This window comes from Epinephelus lanceolatus, chromosome 12, assembly GCF_041903045.1.
Source record: "Epinephelus lanceolatus isolate andai-2023 chromosome 12, ASM4190304v1, whole genome shotgun sequence".
Lineage (NCBI taxonomy): Eukaryota > Metazoa > Chordata > Actinopteri > Perciformes > Serranidae > Epinephelus > Epinephelus lanceolatus.
Window position 1 is genome coordinate 7028247 of NC_135745.1, and position 16672 is coordinate 7044918.

Here is a 16672-nt window from a genome sequence, read left to right on the forward strand (position 1 = left end):
AACATCAGGACAATCTTTCTTTGACAAAGACCACATTCCTGCTAATGTGTTTTCATTTTAAAACTGCATTTAACAACAAAAACGAAGTCCATAAACACAAGCATTTTTGCAGAGTTTCAGAAATAATCTTCGACTATACCATCATGCCTGAAAACACATATCACGTGACCATTCACATGCACTGAGCATGCATGTGTCAACAGGAAGCAGATTGTCTACTTTGCAGTAGGTTGTGTACAGAAAATACTACCGAGATGGCAAAAAGTAAGAGGGATTTCTTTGCCTTGATCTACAACGAGATAGAACTGTCACGAGTATAAGGCGGCGAAAAACGGATTGGGAGTTGTTTCAAAGCAAATATGACGACATAGGAGTGGTACTGGGAGCATTATCCATCACCAGAGGAAGCCACTGCAATGGGAAAAAGGGTGACCACACAAGAAAGATGAAAACAAAAAAGGTATTTTGACTTGACACATTGTGACTTTTAAGACCCAGTCGGGAAGCGAATGTGGGTGTCTGCCCCATTGTTTGCAAAAATCTCCCTCTCCACCCATCGAGAACTATAAAATGCAATTAAACAAAACCTGAGTATTTAAAATAAAATGGGGTCAGCAGCGTTCCGGGGAGGATGGAGGGAGGGTGACAGTGCTGGACAAAAGGTCAAAGGAACATGATAATCATTAAGAGTGAATCTCTGGGGACCATGAAGATCAATAACAAATTTCATTTCAATCTGGTCAGTAGATGACAATATATTTTGTTCTGGAACATATCATTGACTTAATGGTAAGAATGACCTGCTGCTAGTGGGTTTGAGAAAAGAAGCAGCTAAGACCTGATTTATACTTAGTCACTGCGCACATATTGGGTGGACCACCTAGCTATCCAATCTCAAAAGAGCTAAGGGTAAATGTACTAAGGATAGACCGATACATCGGCCGGCCGATATATCGGGCCGATATTTGAGTTTTTTACTTGTATCGGCATTGGCCGATACGCACGTGGGTTCGCGGATTTATTTTTCCCTGGCACTTTTTTTCATTTGAAAGTATGTGGTTAAGTTGAACAAAGCTGTTGAATCCTACTGTGTACAGTAGTTGTTGTTTTATTTATGCTTCAGCTTAAATATTTGTTTATTTTATAAAGACATTACTGGAAGATTTAAGAGCACTGAACTCTTTTTTTATTTGAATGTATAATAATAATAATATTCTACCTGTTCTACCTCAACTTTCCATTGTGTTTTAGTATTTTTTACTGTTCAATAAATGTTTCTTATTTTAAACTTGAGACCTGTAATATTTGTTATCATTGTGTCATTTTTTTTTATGTAAATTGAGGGAGCAAAAGCAGCATCGGCCCCAAATATCGGCTCAAGAAAATCGGCAGTCCATAATTGGTCATCGGCTAAGGGTGATGGAAAAAAATCGGTATCGGCATCGGCCCTAAAAAATCCTTATCGGTCTATCCCTAAAATGTACCCAAGAAGTATTCAAGATGGACTGAAATCAGATAGTTCTGGAAGTCACATTTCTTCTCGTGCCATCAGCAGCTCAAAATGTTCATTTGTCATTAGGAATTATCTCAAATGTCCTTCATGGATTGGCACAAAGTTTGGTTCAGACATTCACAGTTCCCACACAATGAATCCTAGTGACTTTGATGGTCCCCTGACTTTTCCCACTAGTGCCACCATGACGTGCTCAACAGCTATGGGATGGATTGCTACAAAATCTGGTTTGCACATTCATGCCTGTCAGGATGAATGGGAATCACTTTTGTGAATACTAAATTTTAATCTAGTTCCATCATAAGGTCATTTTTTGTAAAACACTTTGGTTTATGACCAGATACTTGCAAAAGTAATAGGATTCCCATCAGCCTCAGTTGTACTTTGAGTTTAATACTAATTAGCAAATGACAGCATGTTAATGCCCCAAAGTAAGACTTTTAACATGGTAAACATTACATCTGCTCAATATCAGCATTAGCACTGTCATTGTTAGCATGCTGATGTTAGCATTTAGCTCTGATTCTTGGCCTTGTTCCTGTGTTCTGACGTGACTTTCAGACGTGACATTCTAGAATCTGTGACTTTATGTAATGTAGGGCTGCCCCTTAAAAGTCAGAGTTTCGAATCATCAGTCGGAGACCCGTCAGTCAACTCAGATTGCTTTGAGCAGTTGTTGTTTTTTTCTTTTGCAAGTCAGTGTGCTGTGCAGTGAACTTCTGGGGACATTTTGGTGCCCCTGATTTTGCTGCATAGTGAGTGCTATTAACTTTCACACTACTCTTTAGAACAGCCACCTGTGGACTTGTTGCAGACAGTCTCCGGCTTTCGTTTGATATCTAGTGTTGGCAGAAAATATTGTTGCACATTTCCGAACTGTCATTAGCACTGTTAGCTTGTCAACTGTATTACATGCTGCTTTCACACTGAATGTCCCACTGAGCTCCATTCAAACTTTAAAGCTTTATATGGAAAAGAAAAAATCAATAGTTGAACATTAATTTCACACAGCCGACTCTGATTCGACTGACATAATTCTGAGACAGGTACAGCCCTAATGTAATGCATATTTTTCTTTTGGTGCAGCTATGTCTGAATCATAGTATGTAATGAGTGAAAACTCAAAAACATCATGCTAACTTACAACATTTGTCCTATCACAATTTCTCAACTTGCAAGTGGCAACTTTTCATGGTGAGGAGAGGATGCTCATAATAGGAAAGGTTGAACTAGAGGTATTTTGAAGTTTTTAAGCTCTCGTAAGGACGCAGTCTCATCATTGATTCTCATTCCAGCGTCCAACTTCCCAATGTTCCTGAATGCAGCTTGGCTACAGAGTGTGTAGGTGTCTCTCTGATTGGTTCTGTTACCTTGTGATGTCATAGACTAGCAGAGCTCCTGCTGCTCCTCTGTAGTAAGACCTGGTGATGGACCGGAACGATTCCTGACCAGCCTGCAGAAACACATACATATATTAATAAACAGAAATTGAAATCTGAATAATTGAAACGCCCACAGACAACTGCTGAGCCTTTGGTTTTCTAACAGCCCTGATCCTGCTGCAGTCTGACTCTGGCTTAACAGGACTCATCTTTCAGTCCTACAGGTCATCCTCCCACCTGTCCTGTTATCTACGAGTCCTCTGTATGTAGTCTAGTCCCATAAATGTTCTGTACCAGCCCTGATTCTCTAGCAGAATCCGGCTCCAGGTTTTCAGTCAGCTGGGGAGAGGACAGGACAGAGCAGAGCCTGTAATCGGATACAATGGAGGTCTCTCTTTCTTTCTCCATCTATCTGTCACAATCCCTTTCTTTCTCTCTGCTCGTGTGTATAAACTCCCAGTTTCCCTATTTATGAACAACATGGAAGGCCACATTAGCTGTGGTGTCATATGGATTAAACCTGTAGCATTTACTAGGAGTCACAGAAACAGTGTGTTTAGCCCAGCAGGTCACCTTGTTCGTTCACCCCCTCTTACATTATTACCCCCCATTGTCTCACCTCTACTGTCTCTTCCTTGCATCACTCATCTTTTCATTCTCTATCTATGAATCCCTGGGCCTGCCCTCTTTCCATCACTCCTTTCACCATCTAGCACTCTTACCACCCCCCTGCCCGTCTATTCATCCTCTGTCTCTGTCCCATGTACAGTAACAATGTTGTCTGTGTTTGGTCCAGGCCGGGGTAGAAAACAAAACACCACTCTATCCTTGCAGCTGCAGCCCTGCGCTGCTCTGACCTCATCTGAACAACCAGACAGTCAGTCAGTCAGAAACACAATCACTCGGTGAATCATTAAGCAAGTCAGAAGACCAGGCTGCCGGTGTTTCGCCCAGGAACCAAGTCTGCTGGTCAATGAAGCAGCCAGTCACTGAGTCAGAGAACTAGACATTCAGTCACTGAGCCGGTTAGTTAGTTCATTAGATGGTTCAACCAGTCAGCCAGAGGACCAGTCAGTGAACCAAGCAGCCAGTTAGACAGCCACTACAACAGTCAGTCAGTCATTCAGGGAGCGGTCAACCAGCCAGTAATGCTATTAGTGAATAAATGATAAATAAGGGTGAAAGAGAGGGAACGCTGTGTCTGTCTGCCATCTGGCCTACATACTTGGGTGCAGAAACACACATACATGCACACACTTATTCATACGTCATGTGCAGCCTACACAATGATCCCACTGGTTTCTCTGGCCATTTGGTGGTGGTGTATTGTACAAGTCTAGTAAGCATCAGTGAGCCCTGCTGGATTTTTTATGCCCACCTAATGGAGAACTTTATAAGACCTGTAAAACCAGGTGAAGACAATTAACTAGCTGGTAGGATAGAAAGCCTGCAGTAGTCTTGAGTTTTGAGAAGCAGGACTGACATCACTGCTGTGGGCCTTCTCCTCTCATGCATGGAGCAGTGTCTTCCTATGGAGCTCTAACTCCACCTGCTGGTCAACTGGTTAACTGCATGTTCAAACTTGCATACTGACTCAATGCTTAGAACAATACATTTTTTTTCTCTGCAGCCAGAAATATTGTGGACAGTAGTTTGCATATACCACCGTGAACAGTCATAGTATTGAGAGGGTCTTAGAGTATAAATACCTCGGCATCTGATTGACTCAAAAAGTAACAAATTTCACATTGACAAACTTGTCAACAAGCTACAACAATGAATGAAAAAAAATTATGTTTGAACAGAAACAGAGCTGATTTCTGATGCTTAGTAGGAAGCGGATAACTGAAGCAGTGTTCTTGTCTGTCTTGGATTACGGTGATGTTATGTATTGATACGCCTCTACCTCCACTCTAAAACCCCTAGATTCAGTTTAGCACTCCGCCCTAAGGTTTATAACTGTAACCGCTACATTAGTCATCATTGCATCTGTATATTTGGGTGGCCACCTCTAACAGTAAGACATGATCGGCAGTGATTTCTATTTATATTTAAAGCCTTAAAAGGGAACATGCCATATTACTTCTTTATTCAAATTAATTAAAAATAATAACTTCATAAATACTATACCTAAATGCTTCTACATGATTTATTATTGCTTTAGTCTCTCCAACTGAAAAACGTGCATGTTTTCTTGCTTTAAGAGCTTTATCTAAAGCAGAAACTCTCTTTAACAAGTCCCAAAACAGGGACACAACATGAACAGGACATGAAAGATTTTGCCAAACTGAGTACAACAGTTATGAGTTAGTCCTCTTTTCATCAAACAGTATATTTTTATATATCTAACTCTTTAATCCATTCCAGATCTCTTGTTTGAATTAACTCAGATTCACTCTTCAAAATGGGATTTCTGAAGACCCTTTCAGATTCACATTTACATCCCAATTGATTACTATTTGAAAAATGTGTCATTACAGAATCACTGGTTAAAATTTCAAGTTTAAAACCTCCAATGCCTGTGTCTCTGAGACATACAGCCTTGACTTTAGATCATTCATTTAACGTTTGTTCAGATCTTTTTACAGAGTCAAAGACATGTTGCCACAGTGAGGAAAGCCTCCTTTAAAGAAAACATACAGTAGATATATTACCGTATCCCAGATCTGCAGTTTGATCTGTTTGCCATCTATAGTGATCATCCTCGCTCCAAATTCCACACCTGGACACAGACACACAAACAGAAGAATGTGGGATATGTACAATCAGTTACTGACTTAATCAGAAAGTTGTGCTGCTTATTAATGAACCTTTTAAGTTTATTACAACAGCATTTTACTTTTTTCACTCACTTTATATTGGGAAAATTCTAAGAAATTAATTAATAAATAAACAGAGTGGGACACAAACACAGCAAAACATTTTAACTCTTTTTTTTATGTATCAGGAAATTCCCATACTAACTTGGTGATACCCCTGTGTGTTTCCATGGTTGGCAGATAATCTCCCATGAATAGAGGCTGGGCTTCACACACCCCACCCCCTTAAGGTGGTCTCTGTCCACTTGTTTGGTCTGCACCAGAGTTCAGCTGACTATTTAAATACACTAAACCAAAAAATGTTTGTTTCAGTGGTACCAAAGGAGTCAAAGCACCCCTAAATTACCTCATATATGTCTTTGGCATTTCTATACTACTGATAAAGCTGGGTTAAGCGAGATAGGTGATAAAATTGTCTCTGGAAGACCAAACCTGCTGATGAACTATGTATCAGTAGGTGTGGTCTTCCTGATGCAGTTGCTGTACAGGAGTGTTTTATAATCCACTGTACATAGATCACACACAGATGAATAGGCAAAACAGATGCTGTAATGTAGTATATGGGATCACTGGCCTAACAGACCCCCATGGCAGAATGGTTGACTTTAAGCCACAAATGGCGGTAGCAGACTATAAAGGTTATCAATAGGAACTGATTTAGATTCTGTAAAATAAGATGCAGTGATTCTTTTATTTTCCAGCCGTGGTGTGCTGGTTAATTATGATTTGAGCTGATTCAGGGCTATGCTGAGCTCTACCCTGCTTATCTAAAACAACATTATCTTACTGTGATAAAGGTTCAACATATCAGTAACTTATAGTTAGAGCATGACCCCATCACAGCTAATTACTTTTAATCAGCTCCACCTTTTGAGCCTGTTGGCAGCAACTGTACTAATTTTGCACTGCTTTCTAACAAGAGGCATGAGTGCAGTTAGTAAATGCTAAATGATGATGGTATTGTATACATTTAATGAATGTTTTTGTAGCGATGATGTTGCTTTTAGTGCTAAATGTGTAGAAGAGAGGCATCTTACCGATAGTGAGATCGTGAACTGGCTGAAACCTCTTGTCTGTGAACTGTAGTAATAGACATGACTTCCCCACGCCTGAAAAACAAACACACACTGAACATTAAAGAGGGTCTAATGCAGCAAGATGATTAAGGAGTCACACAAACAAGCATCAACACAGATTCATTTTCAAAGGTGTCATATGTGCTAAGAATAAAATACCACACGGACCAACATCATTATAAAATCAATTGCTTTATGAAGCCCTGAACTCCCACACAGTGCAGAAACACACTGAGGTTTCTAGGTGACAACACTTTACAACATTACTGTTGTACACCATTGTATGTCTTATACAAATAATGCATTTAAATTAAACATGGGATTATTGGAATCATCATCAAGTTCAATCAACCCCAGCAAGGAGCTTACACACTATTCCTCCAACCTAGCTTTAGATTGTTACGTTAACCTGAGTCAAGTGCTAGCGAGCTAACAGGCCAGCTGGCTTCTTTGTATGTGTGATGTCACTGTTGTTTTTCTGAAAGGGCACCAGTGAATCTGCTTATCATTAACACCACTCTACATATGACTTCAGTTCTGAATGTTGCACACTGCTACAGATCCACACACACTCAGATGGACCAAAATGATCACGTCACCAGGTGTCAACACTCATTTCTTAAACTTTCAATGACCGGCTTTTATTAGTTTTAGTAATTCAGTCCAAAACTGGAACAACAACAAAAACAGCAGAGAATAATCTGATTACAAAGTCACTAAAAGATGCCTGCAAATTTCATTACAAAATCTAAACTAATTTTCATAGCATCATGAAATATTTGAGTGGAAATGCTGTATGCCAACAGATTCTCAGAAGCCATCAATACAGAAACAGTGAGCTGGATCTTCCTTTACACATTCTAAAAAACAAACACTCTGAAGCATTAGAAACACACTTAACAGGTTTGGTACAGCAGCGGCTCCACTGAAACCTGTTTGAACCTTTGCGTCCTTAGTCACTGTTTGAAGGGAAGTCTACACTGAACAGCAGTTCTATAAAACACTTTCATTTTCAGTATACATGACATGATCACCAGAAGTGAAAAAGCAGTGCGTTATAATACTTTATAAACACAGCTTTGCTAATACTCAATCATGATTGGTCAATTATGGCATTCTATGGTCTGTTATTTCTGAAAAGCAGGGTCTGGATCTGACTGAGAAGCAGAAGACATCATCATCAGACAGCCTGTCACTCAAAGTGGCCCATCCTTAATTTTATGTAACTTGAAGCCTTGATAAAATGTAAACAGGAGAGTCATAGGCCTATAGAAATTCACCCCCTGTACAGTTTTCATGAAATAGGCTAGAGACAAAAATTGTTTATTTCTGCTGTACAGTTGGGCATTTTCACATGGGGGACTACGGGGACTGACTTTGATTCGTTTAATAAAATAGTTGAGCCGCTTCTGTGTCGGTGCGAGTTTGTTGGGACCATTTAAGTGTTTAACAGCTGCTGCTGTGTTAGCTCTTGCCAACTGAGCAGATGCTGAACTGACCATTTGCCAGGAGAGGAGTGGCTCTGCAGTGCTGCGTCTAACCTGTGTACAGCAACAACAAAAAGTTTGCCTATCCAAGAGGGAGCTGGATAAACAAAGATGTCCGCTGGGTAGACGGTCCCTCAATGTGGCCCAGGACAGATAAATGTACACACTGCTGAAAGAATGTGGTGATATGCTGCCCAGACCACTTATAAATGTGGTCTGAGCTGCAGGATCTCAAGATGCAATAGGCCCGTTTCCACTGAAGAAATTCCTGGTACTATTTGGGGGGCAGGAACTACTACAAGAACGTCCTCTCGCTCGAGAGCGGAGTAGGAGGAAGGTTCCTGTAAAGATACCAGGCTCTGGATGTGACGTAATCGTTGCGCGACCATTTTGACCGGGGGGGGGGTGCTGTTAGCTGTCCCTGTCAGCTGATGCTTTCTAGACATCGTGATTTCCCAAAACTGAATAAATACCACACATAGCAACACAAAACTGCTTTGCTAGCTCAATCATGTTGTAACTAAGATATACGCTGGAAAAAATATTCTTTTCATGGACCGTTTATTGAGTTATTACAGACACCGCTAACAGCTAACGGTTATCCCAGCTAATATACGATAACCATGTTATTAATTACAAAACGTCACATCCCGCCTTGAGTATATCCCATCAGCACCAAGTAATCCCCAAGCCCCAGCCAGGAGTTTCTCGGATCCGTTCTGAGTACCTACTCCAAGGCAGGGACTTGTTTAGCCCATGTAAAAGTTCTGGAACTCTGTCCTTCGGGGGTGGTTCCTGTGGTGGAGACACGCACCAACAGCCCCGGCCCCATAAAATTACCCCGAAGTTCCTGCGGTAGAAACGGGCCTATTGAGGACATACTGGTTGCATTCACAACTGCACTTGGAGCTGTCCACTTGTGATCCAATGACCCAAGACACATAAGTGTGAACGAAGCCTTAGTCAAATCATGTGGGTGTATTCCAAAGTCTTTTTTAGAACAAAACCAGTGGGGGTGGAGCTGAAACGATAAGAAGCAAGGACTCAACAATTTATATTTACCAAAAAGAAGACTTAACAGGATGACATGTAATGCATCAATAATGAATTCAGCCTGTCACTCAGTCCAGATCTATTTATCAACCAGTGCTATCGACTGCCCTCTATTCACCTCTAAGTCCACTATACTGCACTTAGATTGCTGAAGATATAACGTTTCAATGTCTTTTTGAGCAAGATGTTTTGAAGTGAATCATATACACCCCAATCTAATAGTGTTCAATTTTAAATGTGCAGCTGATAAGAAAGCACAAGAGAATCCAATAGATAAAGATATTGCTATTTAATGCTTATTTTGCAGGGTTTAATGCCAGGATGAGCATTCAGAGCTTTGAGGTTACGGAGCACATGGTGTCAACAAGCAGTGGATGGGAGGAGGGGGTGGGGCAAGAAGAGAAGGATGCTAATGAGAAGGCCAGAAAGAGAAGCTGAGAGACATTCAAGGAGGTGACAGAGAGGGACATGGTCTTCCTCCTTCATGGTTTCCACGGGTTACCATTGCCAGGCAGCAGTGTTGCTAGGCAGGCATCATTGTGTGATGATGATGATAAGAGATGGAGGGATCACAACGAGGGCAGCTATATAGAGGTGTAACAATCATGTCATCGTCACCTCCATCACACTTGTGTGTGCAGTCAAAACACACCTGCAAACAATACACTCTTCTACTACCAAGGCTTAATGGCTATCACAGAGGACACATTAAGCAATTTAGTTTGCATTTGCTACATATTTCCAATCAGCTAGATTAGTCACAATACAATTAACAGACCATTCTAGCATGGTGCAGCTTCCTATTTCAAGCTGAGGACTAACACTATGACGCCTGTGGTACAGAGCATGGGCAAACTGTCTACAGAGCCCACAATCAAAACCTGCTGTGCCTTCAAATGGCAAGAGTGGCTAAAGTCAGTCATAATTAATAGAGAACTATGCAATATGTTACAGTGTTGGGTCTTTCCTACAGCGTCTAGTTAAAGGTAATAATACCTCACCAGACTAGAAGCTTTTATCACGCAGAGGTCATTTGTAATGTGGAAAGACCTGCTGGGCTATCAGAAAACAACCAAGTGCCTGAGTGGCTGGTTAGAGAACAGGTTTACTGGCTGACTGACAGGATGACTGACAGGTGGATTAATTGCTCAGCTCTGGCTGAGCAAACACCAGTCTAATTCAATACAAGTGGACCAATGAGATAAGCACTGGCCAACATTCTGCTTCACTTCCATTCTACTGTAAGTGGTAGGTCTACAGTAGCTAAAAACCTACATGCTAACTATAAGAAAGCTTTGCTAAAAAACTTAAGCTATGAGCCAGGTGTTCAGTAGAACATTTGGCCCTTTAAAAGTTTGGTTTTAGAGTACAACAACCTAAAACAATATTCTGCACTGGAACAGCAGAAACATAAAGAGGAGATGAGTCTGGCAACATGAGACTATCCAAACATAAACCAGAGTGCTGTTCTTCATACAAGGATACCTGCTCAATTTGACTGTTGATTATTTAGCTGAAGCCTGGATATGTCAGTTCTAGAAAGATGGCTGTAGTCACAGCAATAAGTCCTTAAGTTTAACGGCATACTCCAATGGGCATCCATTTAACATTGCTGTTGTAATTATGGTTTTCAGAAGAGAACATGTGCACTGCTAAAAATTAACATATCTTTTATGTTAGAACAATAGTTACATTGAATCATTTATCACAATGTTGTTTCAGTAATTAAGATATAAGTAGCTATATAAGACTAAAGGCTTGTCTTCATGGGAGTTTTTTTCCAATCACAATTTACAGCCTTTCATCTCATTCATTTGACAGAACAGTTCTATTTGTGGTGGTAATTGACTGAGGGTAGAGGAGGACCTTTACTTTGAGTTAGCTTTATTGACCATTTGTAGCGACTCGAATCCAGCCAGCATAAACCCCAGAGCTGGGGGTCTGGTCCCAGACCACCCCAACTCCCCGCTAGCAGACTTTCTGTTGCAGGTTAGACCCAGCCCTGCCTCTGGCTTCCAGCACACTGTGATGCCTGGCGCTGGAGTTTGAGGTGGCTAAATTCAAGATGCTACAGAAGGTAACTAAAGCTAAATGCAGCACACTTTGCTGCACTTTGTGCTCATGACAGCGTCAAATGTAAACATTAATGGCGTTCTTTTCGCCTGAGGTATAGCCTTAGCTAGCTCAGTGGTGCGAGGTGAGCTAGCAGGAGATGCAGGCTTCCTTCTGTGTGTGATATGGTTGGGGGGTGTATTTCGGTAGGGAAAAAAAAAGTTTCTATATAATATAATATAAACGGTGTCTAAATGTATATCTTGCCTTAAGATATATCGTTATATCATACATAGTCGTTATATGGCCGTGCCCTAGGAGACACTGAAGTCCAAAATATTCCATCCTATATTAACTACTGTGCTTATGTGTTGTGATTTAGGCACTGCTAAAATGCAGGTAACCGAAACTCAATACTTGCCGGACACATATTGGGGCACAGTGGAGCTTTGAGCTAAATACTAAAATCAGTATACCAACAATGACAATATTAAAATGCTGATGTTAAGCTTGCACAGCATAACAGGTCGCTATTTTAATTTAGCCACTTAGCATTCCAACATTAGCTAATAAGCACTAAAACACAGAGTACAGCTGAGGCTGATGGGAATGTAATTCATTTTTTTGCATTTTGTCAAGCACTAATTTACTAGACATGCTGTAAGATTTACCTGCTGGTGGCACTACATGAAAACTTTCGTGCCAACGTTACAGACCTTGAACATATGTACCAAATTTCATGGCCATCCCCCCCAACATTTGTCAAGATGCTTTGCTGTGGACACAAATAGAGGACTGACCAATCAACCGACTGACACTTGCATCCGTACAATCCCCAAGTGAGGGTAAAAAATAAGAATAAAAATTAAATCAAATTGATATAATGATAATCAGTACAATCAACAAAATTACCGATCTAAATTTAGTATGAGCTTCTCTATGGAGTGTGTCCTGTAGTGCCTTAAAACACAATAGTGATTCAAGAGGTAAGGTACTTGTTGCTAGAAAAAGAAAACAACTATTCTACGTACTTTTAAGGTGACACTTTCGGACTGGAAAGTCAAGGATGCCAATCTATCTTTTATTGATGCCTTTGAGGCATCAATAAGAGGCTCATTTTGGCAGGCTGTTCCAGGTAATTTACTTCATTCATACTGTGCTGCAAATGTTGCAGTGTTCAGCAGGCCAATGAGATACTGCTCTGCTCACTTACAGTGGTAACCTGAAACTTAGCAAGGTCAGCAGATAGCACTGCAATCCCTGCTGAGGAACCTGACAGGAAGTCTGTCCAGATAACCTGTCCTCCTACAGTAACTGCTACTGAGGTGCCTTCAAGCATGAAAATTGATCTAATGACAGTTGCCCCTGTGGCCACCTTGTGGACTAGGGACTTGTGGTACCTGAAGCTCCAATTTTAAAAATAGATTTGCAGGGTCTAAAAAGTTGGCCATGTAATCATAATGTTCCTGGTTCAAGTCTGGTGGGAGACGTTTGACACATTTCTTCCTCCCTCTGTCTCACTCTGAAACCATTGGCTCTGTTTAAATTAATGGTGACACAATCGTGACCCGCAAACAATAATTCATAATACATCAGAATACCACCTTGTCTATGAGGCATTTAGCACACTTGATCTTAGTAAGTCAGGTCATATGCCAGCAAATGAGCCACACTAGAGTCTATTTAAGATTTCTGTTACATATTAGTGTAGCATGCTCAGCAATCACATACACTACACAGAGAGCTGATAAACACACTGGATAATAAAGCTAGACCCTTCATGTGTCATAGTGAAATGCTTTAATGAATTAAATATCTTAAAGGGACACTGTGTAACATTTTCAGTTGTTTATTGGCAAAAATTGATGTCTGCATTCATAAATATGTCATCACTGGTGTACTATTACCTCCACCAATAATCTGACTTATTTTTGTAAAAGGAGAATTTCGGATTTGCTTGTACATTGTGCGGGTAAGGTGTCTGTGGGGTTCCATAATGTTTCGCCATCTTGAGAATACATCCGCCAGCAAGGGACATACAGCCCCGCCTTTGGCGTTTTCGTTGAGAGCCAGGCCAGCACTGCGTGACTGAGGAGCCGAAGGAGAGGAGCAAGAGGCGCTTCGCTACTACCCCGGCAAATTTGAAACAAAGTCCCACTCTTTGAGTATAATGCAGGATCATGCATATGCAGCATCATGGGAGACGGAATCCTCGTCGCCAAGAAAGCACAAATGGGAATAGAAAAGGCAGCGTGACCGGCGAATTAAAAAAATCAGGGTCCACATCGGGGTAGCCTTTCCCAGGTGGAGAGAGCTGCTGAAGGAGAATGGTAATGCAATCGCCGGTCACGCTGCCTTTTTGACTCCCTTTTGCGCCTTCTTGGCGACGAGGATTCCATCTCCCGTGATGCTGCATAATACATGATCCTGCATTATGCTCAAAGAGTGGGACTTTGTTATGCTGCAGTAGTGCCGGGGTAGTAGTGGCGCTGGCCACTAACAGAGGCTAACAGCTGTTAGCGGCGTAGTGTTGCGAGGAGAGGGATGAGGTGTGTGAGGCTGAGCCACTTGTCAGTTGTCAAAAAACAAGACGTGATTGGTTTGTTTCAATTTACATCCGCCCCAACAGTTCTACGTTGTAAACACAGCCAGCATGGTGAGGAGGGGTTTGTCAACTCGCGTCGCGTGTGTCTGTGTAGGAGCCTGAATGAATACTCCATGTAGTATCGGATGACATGGTTTCATCAGTGTTATCATAGCTTTTTGGTACACAGCGACTACCGTTGTTGCAATACGCGTTTGAAAAAGTGAGGCGCTAGAGTGCGCTATCCGTTTGAATGCAATATATGATTTCAACGTTAGACGGGAGAAATTCCTACACACTGTGGCTTTAAAGGATAACTTTATACAATTATGAGCTGAAGACGTAATGCCAAGTTGGGCTTACAAAGATCACATATTTGTGTGGGCATATTCCTAACAGCAAGGGACTCTTGGCCAGGGTTCAAAGAAAAATCTACTTCAGCTTTCAATTTATTTTCCATATCAATTTCACAGTTTTAGTTTTAATTTTTGCATATGGGATTGTCTAGTTTTAGTCAAGCTTTTATTTTGTTCCAATTCTATCTAAATTGACATAAACAATACTAAAGAGGGACAACAAAGGAAGTCAAAATGTATGTTGTAAGAATAGACTATGTGAGCATGTCTAAATACAGTTAAACAGAACTTTGTACGATGACTTGACCCCATGTTAACCTTGACAACAGATTTAGTGATTTATAGAGGTGTAACACTATGTGAGCAGATATAAGCCAGAGATATTAAACACAATGTAGCAACAGTCCATTAGCAGTAGCACTGCACAAGAAATCTGTGATTCTCTACAAACTTTCTCCACACTGCCTCTATGGTTCCTGCTGTAAATGTTAAGTCACTGCAGACACATACACTGTACTCTGACCTATGATCAACTCCACAAAAGGTTCAGTGACCACACGGAGGGATTGCTCATGCTTCCTCATGCAATAGTTTTAATGCTAAATATTTTAATGACTTTAGAATATTGTATTTATAGTTGCATCAACCTTTACATTGTGCTTAGGTGGTATCTATTTTTTAATACCTTCCTGAAATTTCCCTGAGGTATACTGTATTTGATAGCATTTGTGCGCACCTACTCTACATGTTAAGTTAAAAAAATCCCCAATGAACTGTAGTCCCCTCAGAGTAATGTCTGTGCTTCGGCTAGTTACCAGTGATCCACAATGCACCTCAAAATTCTGAAAACAGGGTCAAACCTCTTAAAAAAGTGGTAAGTCTCTGGAAATTTGCAGACCTACAGGCACTGTTCCATAGAACAGTTTATTTTTGGAAGTTTAAGCACAGAGACTATAATTTTCTTTCAGAGACAGTCTGTCTTTCCGCCAACGAGATCTGTGGACAGGCTGGCTGAAGGCCACTGGCTAAAGGAAAGAAAATCCAGCCTAAAACGGAATTCACATCGTTGTTTCTATTGTTCAGGACTGTTTAATCAATAGTGACTTACTTACATCTGTAACCCCCACCTACTGCCTCATCATACCATCATGAAGGAAAGTCTGTCCTCAAGTCCCTGCAAAACTTCGCTTCCACTGAACGGGGGGACTAAATGTCTTAATTTTTTTATGTCTTATTATGGGAATTTTTGCCTTTTTTATTCGACAGCATACAGTAGAGAGTTGACAGGAAAAAGGGGGAGGGGGATAATATTGGAGCAAGGTTCACCAGCCCAACTCAAAATGAGGATGCTGCAATTATATGGCAAGTGTTAAGCCTGGCCTACGCTAAAAGAATTTTCAAATCTGAGAGACCCCACACAAAAGGACATGTAGCAATAAATTTAACAGTTTTGTTCCTATAGTATGTGAAGAGCAACAATTTGGCCTTAAAAGTGCCACCCTCCTGGAATAGAGGAAATTTCATAAAGGATCAATGACAAATTGAGAATCAGTGTCTCTATTAGAAAAAGAAAAAAAAAGCTTAAAATGAAAATTGATGTGGGAACTTTCCAGACTACACAGAGTTACTTTTTAAGTCTTAGGGACTGACTAAAATACCCAAGGTATACCACTACTCTAAAGTGGTACAAGAACTAGTTATGGAAAAACTAGGAAAAAAATGTGTGCAAGTAATGGCTAAGAATAAATCATTCCAGATACAAATACAAGTCTGAGTACAGGTCAGTTTCACGGTACAAAACTACAGCAAAAGAATTAAACAAAAAACAACAACAAAAAACCCCACTGCTGTATAAGGGTGTTAGCTAAAACCTTTAAAACATTTATCTACTTTATCTGACTGACTGGCACTGGCTTTTCCTCATTATCTGAGTGCAGTGGTAATGCTTATCACAAATCTCTACCAGCTGGATGAGTCAAATGACAACATTTTCCTCTGCATGTCCAACTATCTACTGCTGTTCGACTACAAACTAATAAAAATCCCAACTATTGTTGTGGTTCAGGTAGGGGTTATGGCTCATTTGTACTCCCTTAACATTATGAAAATAGATGCATCTATTTCAAATGTTGTAAATGTCATTGCCCCCATACTTCCATATGTCCTTTATGATAGCACAGATACAGCCAAGAGATGGCACTAGAGGGCAGAGTCAAAAGTTTCACACAACAAACAAGGCGATGGCGAAGGAGGTCTTAATATTGTACCTTTAAATGGAGGCAACGTTGTAGACAGCGTGGTCTGTGTGGCCATTATATACATCCCAACATGTGGACGGAGAATTCTCTTC

The 16672-nt window shown here is 40.7% G+C and overlaps 1 protein-coding gene across 1 annotated transcript in view; it reads right to left on the bottom strand.

Annotated features, from left to right (window-relative positions):
- The window catches only part of rab2a (RAB2A, member RAS oncogene family), a 35818-nt gene that overhangs the window by 14690 nt on the left and 4456 nt on the right, over nucleotides 1-16672 (bottom strand). Inside the window, exons 2-4 of the mRNA XM_033650665.2 lie at nucleotides 6752-6823; nucleotides 5550-5617; nucleotides 2884-2966 (exon numbers count right to left, since the gene is read on the bottom strand). Of these exons, the coding sequence (XP_033506556.1) occupies nucleotides 2884-2966; nucleotides 5550-5617; nucleotides 6752-6823 (223 nt within the window). The remainder of the gene's footprint in view (nucleotides 1-2883; nucleotides 2967-5549; nucleotides 5618-6751; nucleotides 6824-16672) is intronic.